At 42.1% G+C, this 14,046-nt stretch overlaps 1 protein-coding gene across 2 annotated transcripts in view; it reads left to right on the top strand.

Annotated features, from left to right (window-relative positions):
• The window catches only part of tnrc6c.L (trinucleotide repeat containing 6C L homeolog), a 112,264-nt gene extending 101,934 nt beyond the window's left edge, over positions 1-10,330 (top strand). For both annotated transcript variants that reach the window (XM_041576974.1, XM_041576973.1), the window contains exons 23-24: positions 5,620-5,759; positions 7,952-10,330. In XM_041576974.1, the coding sequence (XP_041432908.1) occupies positions 5,620-5,759; positions 7,952-8,309 (498 nt within the window). In that variant the 3' untranslated portion in view covers positions 8,310-10,330. The remainder of the gene's footprint in view (positions 1-5,619; positions 5,760-7,951) is intronic.
• The last annotated feature ends 3,716 nt before the right edge of the window (positions 10,331-14,046 follow it).

Below are 14,046 nucleotides of genomic sequence, written 5' to 3'. Positions count from 1 at the left end.
TAAAATGTATATCTCTGACTTCCATACTGAGTACAAATCCAGGAGTTGCACTGAGGAGAGCAAACTTATTTCCCTAGTCACCCATGGTCAGCATTCACCAATGGGTTAACTCTCCCCGTGGACCAGCGGACAGGACCTCCCCAACATTTCAAAGGTTGCACTTCCTCCTCCAGTCTTTTTTGTCCTGTCCGGGCCAGTGGATAGATAAAGCTTAGGAAGAAGCTAGAACTACTGAGCGATACAGGAAGAAGACAAAGTAAAGCCTAGAAGCTCCCCGTTATGGGGTTAGCAGGGGCTACATTACCTTAGTAGATCTCTCCTCCTGCGTGCGGGTCAGGAGATTTCTGCAGTCAAGGACAAGGTGGGCGGCTTCATTCCTCCCGAGCTAAGGGTTAGGAGAAAGCTGGCGGGCCCAGCAGTATTCGCTGGAAAGAGGTGAGACCTGCACAGCAATGAGGGACCGCGGAACTGACGTCGGTGGCGGAAGTGTGGAATACGCCATCTTGGTACAGGACGTCAGTGGCGGAAGAATGCCGGCGGCCATCTTGATTAGGAAAGATGGATGTGGCGGAAGTGCGCCGTCGGCCATTTTGGATCAGGGAAGAGTACACTTCTTCCTGCAATGGAACTGGCAGAAAAAGAAAAAAAAAAGACGACACATAGTGTTTTCGCCGGAGCTATGTATTTCAATATGCTGGCAGTCTGGAACAGTAATAGTTATGAGGTATTCAGACTTCAACCTCAGCTATTTAATGCAGCGTGATTTCCTGCAGGTGCCATTTGCCACACATTGAATGCTGAGCACTGTCTACAGGTATGTAAGACCTTGTAGTTTTCAGAAAGTGATTCCTTTTAGGGGGGGAAATGCTGAATAATGTTACTCTGTTTTACCTAGTATTCACCTATAAAACCTGGTATGACTGGGAAAGCCTCTCAACCCAAAGGGAAAAGGTGAGGTTTTAAGGAGTGGAAACATTATTGGGGGCCAGGAGGCTGGTGTTTAACTATGTTGTTATTTGTGTTCAGCCTTCCTGCCTCAGATGCAAAGAAACACAAGACTCCTGAGGAACCTGCAGCACCTGCAGAAAAACGTCAGGAACCTGGAGCTTCAATCTCACAGGAAAATCAGTTGTTTGCTGAATCCTTGGCCTCCGTTATTAAACAGGCAGTAATACAGGGATTTCAGGAAGTCTCAAGTTCCAAAAAGAGAACTAGACATACAAGACAAGCGGAAGCCTTATCAGATGTTTCGGATGGAGACTTATCCGAAGATTCTGAAGCCTTTTCACAAGGGGAATCAGAAGAAGGAGAAGTAGAGTCAGAGGAGGAATCTGCCTTTGATATAGCTGTCATTGATCCTTTGATAAAAGCAGTTAGACAAACCCTGATTTTTCCTACAGAATCAGCAAAATTTTCTTCAGCAGATAAGCTTTTTCCCTCTTCAAGGAAGAAGGCAGTAGGTTTTCCAATACGCTCCTCAATAAAAGAAATTATTACGGCAGAGTGGAAGAAAACTGAAAAGAGAGCCCAGACAGCAGGGAAGTTCAATAAGAAATATCCTTTTGATGAACAAGAATCAAAGTTCTGGGAATCTCACCCAAAGTGGATGCGGCTATAGTCAGGCTAGCTAAGAAGACAACCCTTCCAGTGGATGATGGGGCAGTATTTAGAGAGCCGATGGAGAAAAAGATGGAGTTCAACCTGCGAAAGGCATTTGGAGAAGCAGGAGCAACTTGCAAACCAGCGGTAGCACAGAAGTCGGTGTCCAGGGCATTGAAGGTGTGGCTGTCTGAATTGGGCTACGCAATTTCATCTAATGTTAAAAGACCAAAATAATTGTAGATGTTGTAGGATTGTAAAATGGCTACGGAGTTTATTTCGGAAGCTTCAATAGTTAATTTTGCAGCCAGATCTATGGCCTTATCTGTAGCAGCCAGAAGGGCGCTGTGGTTGAAGGCTTGGCCAGCTGATACTGCATCCAAGGCCGATCTGTGCCAACTACCATTCGAAGGTGAAATGCTGTTTGGTGAAAAGCTGGATGCTATTATAAAATGAGTGTCGGGAGGCAAGAGTGTTTTTCTTCCTCAAGAGAATCAAGCCAAAAAAGCCCGATATGAACCCAGCTTTGGGAAGGCTAGGGATAAGAATTTTAGAACATCCAGACAATATAAGCCGGGGAAAGAGTACTCAAGACAGTCTAGAGGAACGACAAGAAGACCTGGTGTTTTTTCCTCCGCCCCTTCAACATCCAGTCAACAATGAAGGTGGCAAGGCCCAGGACATGGTGGGAGGCAGATTAGCAGAATTCTTTCATGTCTGAGCCAGACCCATTCAGGACGAATGAGTACTGAAGGTGGTAAAATCAGGATTCCTCCTGGAATTCAGGTCAGTACCCAAGATTTTTTCGTGGAGTCAGTCTTCAAAGACACAGATTCGAACAAAGGTGTGGTACAAGAATATGTAAACCAGTTATTCGGCACAAATGCAATAGAATTAGTGCCTCCAATGGAGAAATTCAAAGGCCTTTATTTAAAGCTTTCAAAAAAAGGCATCAGGATCCTTGAGACCAGTGCTGGATATGAGGAGAGTGAACAAATTCCTGCAGGCAAGGAAGTTCAAGATGGAATCCCTAGCTTCCATTATGCAGGCGGTCTCGGTGGGAGATTGGTTAACCAGCATAGATTTAAAGGATGCTTACTTCCACATACCTGTGGCAAAAGTACACAGGAAATATATAAAATTTGCGATAGAAGACCTGCATGCTCAGTTCAGGTGCCTACCGTTTGGTCTATCCCTGTTCCCGAGAGTTTTTACAAAGGTGTTGGTGACTCTCATTGCGGAATAAGGAAAAGAGGGACTGGCGGTATTCCATTATTTTGACGATATTCTGGTGGTGTCAAGTTAAAGGTCCGAAGCAGAAAACCATACTTCCAGAGTTCAAGAGTTTCTGCTAGCCCATGGTTGGGTAGTGAACTAGCAAAAAAGCAGTTTTTGCCCCAAACAAAATCTTCAGTATCTGGGGGCCATCTTTCAGACAAATCAAAATCTGGTCAGTCTTCCTGCAGAAAAACAAGGGAAGGTGATAGAGTTGATCAAGAGTTTCAGAAGGCAGAAAACAGCCTCAGTACAGCAATGCTTAAGGGTGCTGGGTACAATGTCGGCAACCAGTCAAATAGTCAAGTGGGCAAGATGGCACACGAGACCCATACAATGCTTTCTTCTGAGAAATGTGAGACATCCTCACTTACATTTAAGAAAGGAAGTAAGGTTACCTCACGAGATAAAAAGAAGTCTAGCCTGGTGGTGTATGTGAAAAAATCTAATGAGAGGAGTTCCTTTTGAAGAGCCAGAGTGGGTAACAGTTACCACCGATGCATCAATCGTGGCATGGGGAGCACACATAGTTGAAGAATATTTTCAAGGTACCTGGAAAGGGGAAAACATAGCCTCAAATATTTTGGAGTTGAGAGCCATAAAACAATCTTTTTTCTTTTGTGCACCTGTTAAAAGACAAACAGGTTAAATTATTGACAGACAACACAACAGCAGTCGCATATATAGTAAAACAAGGGGGCACCAGGAGCAGAATACTGAAGGAAGAAGTAAAGCCACTATTTCAGTGGGCGGAAGTCTGGCTGGGAGGTCTAACTGCAATTCATCTACCAGGAAAGGAAAATGTAAAAGCAGATTTCCTCAGCAGGACGCTAGTAGATCCAGGGGAATGGAGCTTACACAAAGACATTTTCGAAAAAATTGTAGAAAGATGGGGGCAACCAGACATAGATGCCATGTCATCCCCACAGAACAAGAAATGTCTTCTGTTTTACTCAAGATTCCCATGGCAGGAAGCCTATGCAGTGGATGGCCTAAGACAAAGTTGGACAAGAGGCTACATTTTCCCTCCATTTCCATTGATCTGGAGGGTACTGAAAAAGATAAGGAAAGAAAAAGTGGAAGCAATCGCAGTGATCCCCTTCTGACCGAGGAGACCTTGGTTTCCGCTCCTCCTGAGACTGACAATAGAGGAACCATTGAACCCAAATCCAGGAGCACAACCATTTGTCTTTGATGGCTTGGCAGTTGAGAGGAAAAGATTAAAAGATCTTTCACTTAAAGATGAAGTTGTAAATTTATTAATGAGATCAAGGAAAAATAATACCTCCTCCCAGTATTATAAAGTATGGAAAAAATTTGCAGAATTTGTTACAGAGAAAGGAGAGGACCCATTGTCTCTATCTCCAGCAGTGCTAGTAGAATTTTTATTTTCAGGATATGAAAAGGATCTACAAATTAATACGTTAAAGGCCAGGTGTCAGCTATTTCAGCCCTAACTGGGAAGAAGTGGGCAGAAGAGCCTTTGGTGAAAAGGTTCTTTGATGCCCTGATAAGGGTGAAGCCAATGAAGAAAAGTTTTATTCCTCCTTGGAATCTTCCTTTTGTTTTGAAAGTTTTGACAGAAGCGCCATTTGAGCCTTTGGAGAAGACCTCCTTATGGAATATGATGCTAAAAGTACTGCTGGTGGCAATAACTTCAGCATGCAGAGTAGGAGAAATTTGGCACTAGCCGCCTCGGAAACCCCATACTGTGATATTTGAAGATAAGGTGGTGTTAAGGCCTGCATTTGGTTTTTTACCAAAGGTTATCTCGAAGTTTCATTTTAATCTGGAGATAATTCTACCTTCTTTTTGTCCACATCCAAAGTCTCCAAAAGAAGAAGTATGGCACATCTTGTATCTGGTTAGAACCAAAGAATTTATTTGGAAGGAACAAAGTCTTGGAGATAATCAGAGAGATTGTTCATAATTCCTAATGGAGTTAGGAGAGGACAAGCTCCCACTAAGAAAACAGTCAGTTCTTGGACTGTGGCAGCTATAGCTAAGACATACAATGTGGCAGGCAGGAAGGTAGGTTCCCAAAGGGTTGAAGGCACACTCTACCAGGGCTTTGGTTAGTTCCTGGGCGACAGAAGCCGGTGTGTCGTCAGAAAGTATCTGCAGATCGGCTTGATGGTCTTCGATCAACACATTAGTGAAACATTATAAATTGGATGTGATGGCCTCCCACAAGGCTTCATTTGGGAGGAGAGTTTTGCAGTCTGTGATACATGCTGTCAAACATTTTTGTTTTTATACAATTATGATCCCGCCCTCCTTCTTTTTTAGCTTGGGGATTTCCCATTGGTGAATACTGACCATGGGTGACTGGGGAAAACAGGAAATTGTTTCATACATACCATAATTTCTGTTTCCTGGTCACTCTCCATGGCAGCATTCACCGGGACTTTTCCCACCCTCATTGGGGGACAGCTTTAAACCTTGACTGGACGAGGAAGGGGAAGTGCAACCTTTGAACTGTTAGGGAGGTCCTGTCCGCTGGCCCACGGGGAGAGTTAACCCATTGGTGAATGCTGCCATGGAGAGTGCCCAGGAAACAGAAATTACGGTATGTATGAAACAATTTCCTGTTTTTATCCCTCTGGCTATCTTTTCCATAGTGTACTGATCTGGTATCTCACACACAAGATGTCACTGTAAAAGAGGATAGAAATGCAATTTGACTTAGTCTGCAGTTTCAATGGTGGTTCCTTTCGGGTCACCGATGCTCATGTCTTGCCACAGATTGATGGCTCTACCCTAAGGACACTGTGTCTGCAGCACGGCCCTCTGATAACATTCCATCTGAACCTCACTCAAGGCAATGCTGTGGTCAGATACAGCTCCAAGGAAGAAGCCACCAAAGCTCAGAAATCACTTCATATGTAAGTACCTCTATTGTGCTGATATTTTTGAGGAGCAAAATAATTTCAGGTTCACCCTTTTCCAAAACCCTGATTGCTTTATGGAAAGTATCAACACAGCTATGACTATATTATAGCAATTATATATTAACAAAGCAGCGCAGATAACCGCTTCAAATGAAAAGCATATTACCATGGCACAGAAGATCAGAAGAACAGCTGTTATGTTAAGTCTTACTGCATCTCTTTGGGGCAGACAATGAACTGCACACACATGCCTAAAGGAATTGTTCAGTATAAAAATAAAAGCTGGGTTGTAATGTAGAAAGGCTGGAGTGACTGGATGTCTAACATAATAGCCAAAACACTACTTCCTGTTTTGCAACTGATTGGTTACTGCCTGGTAACCAATCAGTGACTTGAGGGGGGGGCACATGGGTCATAACTTTTTGCTTTTGAATCTGAGCTGAATGCTGAGAATCAATTGCAAACTCACTGAACAGTTATGTCCCACATGGCCACCCTCAAGGCCCCCCATACACGGTCCGATAAAAGCTGCCGACAGACCAAGTCGGCAGCTTATGGGCCCATCTGTAGAACCCCCCAACGGGCTTTCCCGATCTATATCTGGCCGAAAGTCGGGCAGGTTAGAAAATCCAGTCGGATCGCGGCTGCATCTTTTCGTTGATGCGGTCCCACGATCTGACCGCCTGTTTGGCCTCTGTTCTGATCCAATCGTTGGGCCCAAGGGCCCACGATCAGATCAGCTAGATATCGGCCATTTCAGTCGGTTGGTGACATCAAACGAGCGGATCTCTTTGTCTATGGCTATCTTTAAAGTCACTGTCTAACTCAGAGTTAGAGAGCTGAAAAGCAGGAAGTAGTGTTCTGTTATGTTAGATATCGGCTCGCTCCAGCCTTTATACATTACATTTTTGGCTAACTAACTATATTAGAAAATTTTCTATTTTGCACAGCCTATTTACCCAGTTTTTATTTTTTCACTGAACTGTTCCTTTAAGGGCCAAGGGCCCACTTTGCTACTTCTCCCTTCCCCAACTCCTGTTGTTCTGCACTAAAAAGAACAGCTTTCTCTTCAGTGCAGGAACACGAACTGGAGTAGAGGTCAGCCCATAAACGTGAAAGTGGGCATTTTTGGACCGACATATTCCAGGTACCTGCACTGCACTGATCCTGTACTTTTCAGTGCAGATCAACAGAGCTGGGGAAGGGTGTTACGCTATTTGTCACTGCTAAGGACTGTGATCTTAGGCAGAGTGTTGGCTTCACTGCCCTCCATCTGCATTTTTTTCATTTTGCATGCTAAGAAAAGCAGAGCCAGTGCCTTATGGGTGAAAAATAGGGGCAGCTTACCTGGGCCCCGCAGTTGAGCAGCAAAAGGCAGGCCCTGTGCTGATGGTAACTTGGAGTGAAGAGAGTTCGCTCCTTGGATATAGTGGCCCCACACTGGGTAGCTAGCCCCACGCCCCTCAACCACTAAGTACCGCACTGCTTAAAGGAATTGATCAGTGAAAAAATAAAAACTGGGTAAATAAAAAATGTTTCTAATATAGTTAGTCAAAAATGTAATGTATAAAGACTGGAGTGACTGGATGACTAACATAATAGCCAGAACACTACTTCCTGCTTTTCAGCTCTCTTGCTTTCCACTGATTGGTTACCAGGCAGTAACCAATCAGAGACTTGAGGGGGGGCACATCGGTCATAACTGTTGCTTTTGAATCTGAACTGAATGCTGAGGATCAATTGCAAACTCACTGAACAGTTATGTCCCATGTGGTCCCCCCTTTCAGTCACTGACTAACTCAGAGTTAGAGAGCTGAAAAGCAGGAAGTTGTGTTCTGTTATGTTAGACAACCAGTCACTCCAGACTTAATACATTACATTTTTGGCTAACTATATTTGAAACATTTTTTATTTTGCACAGCCTATTAACCCAGTTTTTTTTTATTTTTACACTAAGATGTCAATGCTGTTGCCCCAGCGACCCAGTATATTGAGGCCTATTGTTAAAATCCAACTGGCACTATGTAAAACTTCTATATCTCACACTTTACTATAAACTGACTGTAGTTTGCAGTATTCCTCCCCTTTTAACTATGTACCAGTACAGATGAAAGCCTATGCTAGCAAGGTTATCAGTAGAACCAAGTTGTTCTCCCGGGTTCTGAGACATTTGCTCTGATTTGCAGGTGTGTTCTGGGTAACACTACTATCCTGGCTGAGTTTGCTGGCGAAGAGGAAGTGAACCGTTTCTTGGCACAAGGACAGCCGCTGCCCCCCACCTCCAGCTGGCAGTCTAACACTGGCAATAGCCAGCCCCGTCTGGGATCTGGAGGGGGTTCGCATACCTTGCGCAGTGATGCTGGACACTGGAACCCCTCATGCCTTGGAAGCAAGGGAAACAATGATCTTCTTTGGGGAGGAGTCCCTCAGTACTCCAGCAGCTTATGGGGCCCCCCTGGAACAGAAGATGCAAGGATCATGCGCAGCCCAACTCCTCTCAACACCCTCCTGCCGGGAGATCTACTGAGCGGGGAGTCCATCTGAACATTCTTATGGGCGCATCGATCCAACAACATATGAAATCATCAGCACTAACAAAGAACATGTAAAACAATATGGAATCCTTCCCAACATGGCTCCGAGAAGAAGAATCCAGTCTCACCCGGCACTAGCCTTCTCTCCATGCAGTATCTTCTCTCAGTCAACCTCCCCACGGCACCCTTGTGAACTGTTGCATCTAACAGTATGGGTCGAATGTGAGTGGGGGAGGAAGGATTCAGGAGGAAGTAGAGGGATCTGAGTTACTCAGTACAGTCTGACAAGTCTTTTTTGTTTGTTTGTTTTTTTTGCTTTTTTAAAGTTTCAGAAGTGTTCAAAGAAGACAAAAAAAAAACATTATCAAGCTGCTTCTGCTGGGACTAGAACTTAAGGGCACTTTCCACATGGCAGGTCTGAAGCGGTTTACTTGGAGGGTAGTGGATTTGGGAGGGGTGGGTTTTGAAAGCCTATCTTTAAATGAGCCTGGACTTTTATGCACATGAGGCAGGGCCCCATCAATCAGAATGGGGGAGAAGCAAGCAAGAGATTTTGTGTATACACACTGGTCTGTGTACACTCGCAGCTAAATGTAGTTATAAGGTACGGAAACAGGCCCGACTCTACAGAAGGACTGGAGGATCCCGTTTGATCACCCCGTGGATCTGCCTATGCACATAACCTTCGTCCAGAACATCTGCCCCTGCCTTGCCATCTTTCTTCTACATCTTCTGAACCCTATTTCTTTTCCTTCAGAGCACCATATCATCTGATTAGATATACTTGAATCCAGCAGATGAAAGCTGTTCTTTAGTTCTTATCAGGGTCTCGAGGCCTCTGCTGTCAATGGCACTTAAGGTCTTTGTGGACTTGTTTCAACAAAATGAGAAATGGCAAGCCCTGCCCTCTTTCCTCTCTTTATTACCCCCCTTTGTTAAGTTTATTAGGTATCGATTATCTAAAGATAGATCTTTTTTTGGAAGTGGACAGTTCTTAGCCCAGGGAGTCAAATTACTGCCTATATTTTTGTTTGCTCCCATGGTTTCTGGATCTTTTTGAAATGAAACCAATCAGACCGTCACTAAGCTTCATTGCTCAGAGCAAATGATGGTTGCCAAGCCTGAGAAACGGAACCTTTTAATTTGATAAGATTTAGTCCTGCACAAATCATGGCAAAACAGAAATTTATCAATGCCATTCAACTAATCAGCAGACACTCTGGGGCAGCTCCCAAGATAATGTTGCAATGAGCCAGACTGAATATTGTTAAAAACGTGGAGCAATCACTTAGTCTAGTTAATAGGGGTTTTAGAAGCCTTGAAGCTCTTGTGTTACTTTTGGGAACAGTGTTACCCTGCTTTTATAATATGTAAGGATATTAGAAGTTGTCAAGTATTCCATGACCATATACAGGTCCCTGAACTATTGGAGTATCCTAATATTAATGTAATGTAGGGGGGGTACAGACATTTCCATAAATCTTCTAATTCAAACAGTTTCACTAAATAACCTGTATAATGATATATTCATACTCCATCATCATTGATTTCTTTATCACCAGAAAGTTAGACAGCACTTTACAATCATATATAACAAAAATGGGTCAATACAATAATGTAACAAACAAGGTTTACAGAAAACATATATATATAGGATAGACGGGCCCTGTCCCAAGAGCTTACATATAAAGGTCATATCATTATTTAAACTTTAAAGAATAGCTTTCACTTTGTAGCTCTCTGTATATGTTACTAAGAAATGGATAGGAAAGGCAAGTTAGTGATTTTATTAACCATATTTACATATATTTGGTCCTTTAAAGGAGAAGGAAAGCTACGGAGGCATTTTATTGCCAATAGATTAGCTGCAATAGTGCAAGCTAGAATGCTATATTTATTCTGTAGAATGTTTTACCATACCTGAGTTAACAGCTATAGAAACTCTCTTTGTTTAAGATAGGAGCTGCAGTATTAATGTGGTGTGACATCATTTCCTGCCTGAGTCTCTCCCTGCTCTGGGCTCAAATTACAGTAGAGAAGGGAGGGGGCGGGGAAGAGGAGCAAACTGAGCATGCTCTTGCCCAGGGCAATGAGGTTTAAGCTGAAGGCAGGAAGTCTGATACAGAAGCCCATGAGTACACAATAGAAGGAAAGAAATGCAGTGTTTCTTTTGACAGGGGACTCAGAGCAGCATTACTTTGAGGGTTTACTGGTATATTTAGATGGACCTTTCTGATAAGGCTTACTTAGTTTTAACCTTTCCTTCTCCTTAAAGGGTCACACGGACATATTTAAAACCTTGTAAGCTGAGGGAAACCTTCAAACTAAATATCCTGTAATATCTAGGGTAAACCCCGAAGCTTTCTTTTCACTACGGGACCCAGATGTGAGTTTTTTAAAGGGCATCTAAACCCAAAATGTCCTCTGAGCAGTTTTGCAGTTGACATGTTTTATTTTTAGGTGTTTCTGGGATATTCGTGCTGCCTGAATACGTCTGGTAAGCCTAGAGCCTCTGACTATGAGCTTCTGAGCCAATAGTGTTTGCAGTCTAAAACTGCAAATATCATAGAAACCACTTAAAATACAAGATTAATGTAAATGACCAAAGTGGTCAGAGGAGCACTCTATGTTTAGTTATATTTTGGATATAGATCCCAGTGTAATGTAAGATTTCCAGGCTTCTACAAACCCTGCTATTGCTCTAATACTATCACAGTGGGCATATTGCCATTTCCCAGCTTCTACTGTACCACACCAGCTGCCATTATTTGTGGTTAGAGCGTTCGCAAAAGAACAGTTCAACGTCTGCATCTCTAGTCTTTTTAAGTAAGCTCTATTTCAAGTTGGTATGTTCTGGGCATACATACTCATCTGCCATTCTGGGCTCTGTATTGCAGAGAAGGAGGGGGTGTCTTTCCTAAACCTGACCATATTTTTCTTTTATTTTTATCGCATTTCATGCTTTTAGGTCAGGCTTTTTTATTTTTTCCGTTCTATCACCTTTTTTTTTTTTTTTTCAAATTTGCACTGAGATTTTCAGCTCCATGGTCATCGCAATTGAGAATACGCAATTGATAAAAACATGTATCCATGTTTACTCAAGGACCGGTTTGTCAAACGAAAAAAGAAAAAGTTTAAATTACAGCTTATTTCTGGCGCAAAAAAATATATGAAGTGTCTGCCTTTCCAGCGACTGCTCTGTGGCCAGAATATTACTGGAGACTTGCGCCAACCTTACCCCGGCGGAGCTGCAGCAAATGTATTATACAAAGTACCCAGGCAACTACACTGCAACTTCTGAACTGCGGATAGAAGAAAAAAAAAAAAAGCAGAAGCCTCTCGTGGCTCTAACCTGTTTACAAAACTTATTGTTTTATCATATTCTGTGTTTTCTGCTTTTCTCCAAAAATAAGAAAAAAAAAATATTAAGGACAAAAAAAAAAAGGAAAAAAGTTTGGGAAAAAAAAAACAAAAAAAAAAAATCTTCCATTGAATTTCAAAAGTCTATTTTCGATTTTGAATAGAAATTCCTTTACATCTCGGGGAAAGTACCAGTGTTTTATATATATTAAAAGGAAAAAAAATAACTTTAGCCATTGCTGTGCAACATTTTATTTCCCCCTTTTTTTTTATAACATTTTTTTCTTTTGGGTCAAGCCTATTTTTTCCCGGATATTTTTTTTTTTATTATTTTGGATCACTATCTTGCACATGGTGGATATATTTACTCAGGAAAATGGGACATTTCCAAAAGAGTAAAAAAAAATGCCACACAACCATTTCATTGTATTTTTTAGGAAAAAAAAAATAATCGCAAAAGAGCTATACATAAAAAAAAGACGTAAATAAGGAGAAAAAGAAAAAAAAGATGAAGAAATTTCCCAACTCCAAGCACTGAGAATATGAGGGGGGGTGGTCAGCTTAACCGGAGGAAAGCAAACTATTCCTGTTTGTAGCAGTTACATATTAACCAAATAATGGACTTGAAACGTTTCAAGAGTGCTTTATTCATTGAAAAAAAGAAAAAATATTGCTTTATGTTGAAACACAAAACATGACTTTTCTGGGGGTGGAGGTGGAGTTCTTGAAGGAACAAGTCACCTTATACAGCTGTGGGTGGGAATCCTGTAACCCTCTATGGAAAATATACAACTTGGGTATGTTGAGCGGGATTGGTTGAACGTATGGAGAGGGATGGACTTTTTTTGGGATGCGGGTGGAGCTAGAAAGGACAGTTTTTGTACCCAGCAGGATCCTGACCTATGCACAAGCCGAGACGGAAGATTTTTTTTTGTTTTGGGGATGGTTAAACCCCGGGCAATTCTTTTTCTTACCCCCCACCACCATTGACAAGACAGGGAATAGGACTTTTCAGACAGTACAACCTGTGTATTTCAACCCCACTTGTGTTGTCAGTTGGAACAGAATTTTTTTTTTAAATCAATAATAATTTTTTGTGTGTGTTACTTCATAATGCTACCTCTGTCTGCCATATACTGCCCCTCGAAGGGCAGAGGAACAGACTGTGACATGGAGAGGGAGAAGCCTCTCAGTCTTATTTCAAAATTAACGCTCTTCTGTTACAGGCACTGGGACAATCCTTAGTACTCTCGCACCGGGGGCCTTGGCTCTTTTTTTTTTTTTTGTGTTCTCGAGCGACCGGCAACATCTCTGCATTGTGTTGCCAATCTCTCCAGCACCGAACATTCTACTTTGGCTTTTATGTTTCTGCTTTGCACGCCAGAGAGGACAGACAGTGTTCGGAAGGTTTTCAAGAATAGGTCCTGCGTGGGGTGGGGAAATGTTTGTGTTTTGTTTTTCCAACCGCCTTTCTTTTGGATGCAAAACTGTCCCAAAGATTATTATGTTTAAGAAATAATAATGCATTTTTGTGGCTCTTAAATTGTTATTGAGCTCCGGCTGCAAAGAGGGTCAATACACAAGTCCTACTGTACAGCGAGAGGGCAGGCAGCACAGCACATACGATTTCTCAAATATACGAAAACTGTGACATGCTCGTTGCTCCATCTTTGTTTGCAGGAATTCTTCCACAATTAAAAAAAAAAACCTCTACTCTAAAAAGAGGGGCTATATATTTTTGGGAGGGTGGGGTCTTGGGCCGTCCCTGTCATGAGAACGTTTGACTAGCACTTTGGTATATGACAAAGCCCACAGTAGATGAGGATGATATGCTGCCTTGGGATGTTGCGGGGAGAGTGGTGTGCAGGCAAACACAAGGCATACACACTTTCTTCCATGCAAAGAAAAAATTAAAAAAAAAAAAAAAAAAGATATATCTATTACTGAAGGACACAGGAATCTCTCCAAATATTTTACAGAACCATGTCGCCATCGTTGTGGGTTTTTTTTTTGTTTTTCATTTCTGTTGGCTTTTAACATGTCTAACTTTTGAGGTTCAAAGATATAAACGCGAAGATTTGTGACTTATGTTTTTCTTTTCTCTCCTAGAATGTGTTTGTTAATGAATTGCACCAAAAGCTGCTTTTAAAAAAAAAAAAAAATACAATGTTGAAGCTTCTTTAAAAAAAAAAAACTTAATAAACTGCAGTTTTGGGGTTTTCTTGGCTGGTTGAATTTAAAGGAGATGTTATTTGTTGGTGGTGGTGAGATCACGGGCATGGAAGTCACAGGGCGAAATATTAGGGAAATCCGCCATTTTACAATTTGGCTGAAACTGAACTCTAATTTGCATTCATTTTTAAAATCATGGAAAGGTCAAAGTTGAT

Source organism: Xenopus laevis, chromosome 9_10L (assembly GCF_017654675.1).
Source record: "Xenopus laevis strain J_2021 chromosome 9_10L, Xenopus_laevis_v10.1, whole genome shotgun sequence".
NCBI classification, from domain to species: Eukaryota; Metazoa; Chordata; class Amphibia; order Anura; family Pipidae; genus Xenopus; species Xenopus laevis.
This window is presented reverse-complemented; position numbering and strand designations above follow the sequence as displayed.